The 5,671-nt window shown below is 43.5% G+C and overlaps 1 protein-coding gene across 1 annotated transcript; it reads right to left on the bottom strand.

The window, feature by feature from the left end:
- Positions 1 to 2,073: 2,073 nt before the first annotated feature.
- Positions 2,074 to 5,407, bottom strand: LOC123447519 (G-type lectin S-receptor-like serine/threonine-protein kinase B120). Its single transcript, XM_045124126.1, has 5 exons — positions 4,084 to 5,407; positions 3,752 to 3,862; positions 2,826 to 3,063; positions 2,574 to 2,730; positions 2,074 to 2,423 (listed from the first exon to the last, which is right to left on the bottom strand). The coding sequence occupies exons 1-5, from the start codon at positions 5,405 to 5,407 to the stop codon at positions 2,139 to 2,141; spliced, it is 2,115 nt and encodes a 704-aa protein (XP_044980061.1). The 3' UTR covers positions 2,074 to 2,138.
- Positions 5,408 to 5,671: the final 264 nt, after the last annotated feature.

The raw sequence follows: 5,671 nt of genomic DNA, 5'->3' as shown, positions 1-5,671 counted from the left end.
ATTGTTCACTATGTTTCATAATATAAGGTGTATTACTTTTTTTGCGAATTTAAACATTTTAAGTTTGATCTAATTTATAGAGAAATATATCAAAATTCATAATATCAAATCAGATTCATCACGAAATAAATCTCTATAGTTTTTTCATTTAATATTGTGCATGCAGATATTTTTTGCTCTGAACTTGGTCGAAGTTAAAGAAATTTGAGTTTCAAAAAAACTAAAACCCCTTATATTTTAGAGCTGATGGATTATTTAGTTTGGCGGGTGTAGGATATGATGTAGTGTGTTCTATTTTTATTTGTAATGATGTGATTCGATGGGTCTTTTGTGGTGTGGTTCTGTGTTATTCGCCAACCAACATATATTTAGCGCAGGACTGACATGTTTTTATAGGCCAGTTGATGCTGATTGATTTGAAAAATGGTTGGTCCGATCAAAAATTTAATCCAACTTTAAAATTGAATACCTTAATTGAATGAAAAAACTTCGAAACAGGAACATATGGAACTAAATGAATTGAATGGGAGGGTCCTTGAGAAATTGTTCATTCGGTCAAAATCAAGCTAAGCAAATTGTAAATTGACCTCAATTAACTATGAGGCCTTAAAAATTAAGAAGCATACTATATGGTATAAAAGAACTGAATGGGTGAGACCAGCCACGAGCCACGGCCATGGTTGCTGCGGCTCCTTCCACTGCCGCCACTCTACCAGAGTTGTCGTTGCTGCACTGCACCGTAGCTGCTTCCGCCGTGCAATAAGAAGCTTCCGCTGGTCAGATGTGCCTGCGATAGGACGACTGCTGCTCCGCTCCTCCTTAGCCGCTGCTACGGCACAGAAAGCATCTGTTGCCGCTCACATGTGCCTGCGAAAGAACCGCCACTCCTACTTCCTTTGCGTGAATGTGTCCGTGGCAAAATGAGCGCTCCTCCTTCTGTCGCTGGGAGGGATGAAGATGGCCGGTTGTGTGAGAGAAAGAAGATGGAGAGGAGACGACGGGGAGGAGACGGACAGCCGACACCGGAGAGGGAGAGAGGTGAGGGTCGGGGGAATCGCGGTGCTGAGAATTGGAGGCAGCGTGCGAGTCGCTGGGTGGGGAAAGATATGCCCGTTCCGTGTGGTCTGGCCAATCTGGAGGTATCGCTCAGTTCCGGATATACAAAGAATATTCGTTCGATGGGAACGAGTGAGTTCCGTTTCATTTATGAACCAAATATCGAAACAGGTCTCAGGGACGGGCCCGACCCATGCCGTTCCACATCGTGACTGAAACTAAACACACCCTAAAAGAACCCATTTAATCAAGTTTCTTTTTTGTCATGCTAGTCAAAGATGAAACAAAAGACACCAACAATTAAGGGAATACATTCTTTTTCAAGACAATTGCTTCTACTTCAACCTCCAACACTATTGGCGTCAATAATATAAATCCATTAGAGGAGCAACATATTGCAAATAAAAATATTGATGATCAAGAGGTTGTGGGATCGATATTAGTCACGGAACAATGTAGGATTGGACACACGACTTATTAACGAAGACACTACAAGCACCAACAAATTTTTAAACCCCTCATGATAAGAAAGAAGAAGCATGACGATTTTATATTCTAGAGGGTGCTTATCAAAGATACATGAGAGTATCCATACCCGGCATTTTCATATTTTGTAGGGCAATTGTCAAACATCTGCAAAACTGGTTGAAGAAGAAAGACTAGAGCTTAAAGTTACAATTGATTCCATCAAGTAAGCAAGATTTGACAACATTATATAATATATTTCGTAAATAAGTACTCGGCCGGATCAGGCCAGTGCCAACAATAATCCTAGAATGGATGGATCGCATCCTGCCAGAGCAACAGAAGAAAACATTGTGGATCCATAGTTGTCTTGTAGAGCTTTGGTATTTTTTTCATGGTGTTCTGATTTTACCCATTGGGAAAAATATACTACATAAGTATTTTGTTTAGCAGTATTGGTGGAGCTAGTCCATGAAATGAATGGAAATAAATGGCTCCTATTATTTAGATGCACCGTAAAAGAACTCCGAATGCTATTACACATTAGAGTTACACACGTAGAGTAGACGTATGAAGATATCAGGGTCACAAGGACAAGAGGACCAGCTATTTTCTGGCTAGCGCCCCTTGAGGTTTTCGAGACTCATGTCATGTATGTGGCTTTCCCCGCCTCCGTAGTTACGGCGTGAAAAGCACATAGGCTCTTTCGGCTGCGGGAGATCAATGTCTTGGTTATCCAGGCTTGCTACCACCCAAGACATGAGGGGGCGAGCATCTGGGTCGTCCTGCACCGACAAGAGTCCGATATGGATGCATCGTAGAGCTTCAACCAGACAGCAACCCTGGATGATAGATGACTCGATTAGATCCATCATTTTCCCATCCTTCCTTAAGCTCCACGCCTGCATCAAACCAATTACGTCATTAATTAACAACACAGCAGCATCCCTTCATATCAGTTGGACAAGTTCTATTGGCTATTTTTTTTCAAAAGGAGGATAACCAAAAGATGCACACAACCGTAATCACTAAATAAAGTAAGATGCACTTACATAATCTATAAGGTTATGAGCGCGTGCACATGCGCTTGTGGTTGTGGTGCCGGTCTTGATGCCACTCACAATCTCTAGAAGTAACACGCCAAAGCTGTAAACATCGGATTTGACGGAGATGACACCTTCCATTGCGTATTCAGGTGACATGTATCCACTGCATTGACAATTAATCGTGGTAAATCTAAACTTATTAACCAGTTGAAGCAATAAAGTTAAGAGATCCCATAAGTTAAATTCGTCACTACTCACAATGTTCCAACAACTCGATTGGTATGTCTTTCTTGTTCATGGACACCAAAGATCCTAGCTGTACCAAAATCAGATATTTTGGGGCCCATTTCAGCATCCAACAATATGTTGCTTGCTTTGAGATCTCTATGAATCATCATCAATCTAGAATCTTGGTGGAGATAAAGAAGTCCCCTGGCTACACCTTTGATTATCTTAAATCTAGTTGGCCAGTTGAGCAGTGATTTTCTTGTATCATCTATGAGGAACACAATTAGGCGAATCATCTTGTCACTGATGTTTGACTGAAAGTAGAATTTTTTTCAACAAGTGAGTAGAACGTACTGAAAATGAAGTAGTCCAAACTTCGGTTAGGTAGGTATTCATAGATCAAAAGCTTTTCGTCTTCATGAATACTGCAACCAATAAGTTTGACCAAGTTTCTATGCTGCAACCTGGAAATCACAGTTATTTCATTTTTGAACTCCACTGCCCCTTGGACAGAACCTACACGAAGCCTTTTCACAGCAATTTCCTTACCATCTTCCAACTTTCCCTGAAACATGAGTTATTATGGAGTAAAGAGAGTTAGATCTTCCATGTGTCCATTGATTATCTAACTATCTCCCAAGCAAACAAGAAATATATCTAACGAATGACTATGAGTACAAATGCTTCTTGCCTTATAAACATTGCCAAACCCTCCTTTGCCAAGAATGTTGGATTCTAAGAAATTATTTGTCGCGGCAGCAATTGACTTAAAGTTGAAAATGGGAAACTCTGTGTTACTATCAGCAAACTCATTGAAATTCCCTGTATCTCGTCGCATCAACCTTTCCCAAACAATCTTGCTTCCTTGATTCCCTGTCAGGAGTATGGCACCGTCTATTGAGTTTCTTGGGACTGGAGATGGCATCAAAATCAGAAGTAAAGCAAGAATTTCCTACCTCTAAAGCCATAGATCCAAATAAGCCCCACGCATATGAGTATCAGAAAACTTGAAACAACTGCTAGTAAGATTAATGCAATTTCCAGAGTTTTCATCTTTCTCATGTTGCCTGCAGAAAAAAATGATTTAAGGAGAATCACCAAAGTTTGTCAGTGCTAAACTGCTAATCACCACATTCGTAGCACACTTCTTTCTAGCTAGAACGCATGCATAATTAAAAACATTAGTCCATTACCGTAAAAGTTCTCTAAAAGCAAATAACCTAGTATATATAGTAAAACATATATAAGCAACCAGACAAAGAGGAAGCAAGGAATCATGCATGCATACCTTGTAATCTTCGAGTCCGAACATAAAGGTTCTCCCCTCCTTGAGTGTGGTTCTCCATGTCCATATCGATCAGACCTCCCATCCATACCAGGCATCTTGTATCATCTCCATCAATATCAATGTTGCTCATCATGGAGTAAGCATATGCCACACAGGAGCAATTGCTTCTACATTCCTCCGTGCACTCAGCAAAGCTTCTCTTGGGGACATGTAGGAACTTGTCAGGGACCTTCATGCCCGAAAAGGCCAAGAAACCGTCTCCATGGGTGCACCTTAGCACCTCCTTCCGTCGGCATCCCTGCGAGAATCTACCGGAGCTCCATCCTTTACCATCCCTCGGCTCAAAACCATCAAGGCACTTGCAAACTGGGACGATTTCTATGGTGTCGCAGTAACCATAAGGACCGCAGTAGCCGTACATGTTGCACTCATGTTGAGGCTCTGCGTACCGGGTTCTCCATACTGACATGTTGCTCTCCCAGCTTAGTATATTTAGCTTGCCTGAGTAGTGAATCTCCATCCTGACCAGCATGACCAAGGAGCCAGTGGGCATGCCGAAGGACATGTACACCTCGTCGCCGGCGTGGTGTAAGGCCATGTAAATGCTAGACTCGTCTAGTCTGTCCATGTAGAGGTAGTTCGTCCACACCGACACCGGGCTTCGCCGGTGTGGCGTCGAGCCATTCCAGACGAAGCACTGGAGGAGGCTGCTAGGGTCTGCGCCATAGGAGAAATCACCGGGGGATGGGTCCTGTTGGCCCTTCCAGGAGACGAGGTGTTGCAACGGGAGCGTCTTGTGGCTGAGCCTGAGATTCATGCCGGGTAGGAGAGTGTCGGTGGGGTGGTCGAAGCTTTGCCACAGTATGGCACTGTCAGTGTCAGCCAACGACCGAAGGATGAAGTTTCCAGTGTTGTCCAACACCGCTTCCACCGACACCATGGCGTCGATGCTGATGCCGTTGTTCGTTATCCAGAGGACACGACCATTGCTATCGGACAAGGCTATGTTCGAAGTGCTGGTCACGGCAAGGTTTGCATAGGATAGGTTAGTGGTGATCGGCGCCGCACGGTTAGAAACCCATACCACGGTGCGCTCCGGAATGCCGTTGTACCATATGCCCACATAGTGATGGTTCTGCTTATAGGTGGAGTTTGAAGGAGAGAAGAATCCAAGGGCAAATACCCCATCTTGAGAGACGAGGACACTGCCGGGGGAGAGCGGCTTGCCAGGGACAAGCCGGTTGTCGGATGCATAAGCAAGGACCGAACTGAATGGCCAACAAAGAAGCAAACGAATGGCATACACAAGAAAGGAAGGATACATCGACGATATTCCTGATCCTCTACTTGCCTGCAGGATCATGGAATATAGGATCTAATCCAAGTGCTTGCAATGAGAATGAGTAGGGGTCACCGGCGTGAGTGGGGTATATATAGAAGCAATCAGAGCGCCATGCTGCCTTGGATTGGATGTTTTGACCCCCAAAGGAATAATGAAAGAATGGTTGAGTTGTTCTAAATTTGTACGGCCACTCTGGCACATGCTGTTAGGATTTTGCTACTAATCCAATGATATATTGCTGGAAAC

Source organism: Hordeum vulgare, chromosome 4H, assembly GCF_904849725.1.
Source record: "Hordeum vulgare subsp. vulgare chromosome 4H, MorexV3_pseudomolecules_assembly, whole genome shotgun sequence".
Taxonomy (NCBI): domain Eukaryota; kingdom Viridiplantae; phylum Streptophyta; class Magnoliopsida; order Poales; family Poaceae; genus Hordeum; species Hordeum vulgare.
The sequence above is the reverse complement of the archived record's forward strand: the minus strand, read 5'-3'. Positions and strand labels throughout refer to the sequence as shown.

What these genes read in the sequence shown, in the direction of transcription:
- LOC123447519 (XM_045124126.1), bottom strand. Translation starts at nt 5,407, where the DNA reads ATGTATCCTTCCTTTCTTGTGTATGCCATTCGTTTGCTTCTTTGTTGG. An exon ending in TTGGATCTATGGCTTTAGAG is followed by an intron (nt 3,064 to 3,751) that starts GTAGGAAATTCT and finishes TGTTCCTCATAG; the next exon opens with ATGATACAAGAAAATCACTG. An exon ending in CTCATAACCTTATAGATTAT is followed by an intron (nt 2,424 to 2,573) that starts GTAAGTGCATCT and finishes GGTTTGATGCAG; the next exon opens with GCGTGGAGCTTAAGGAAGGA.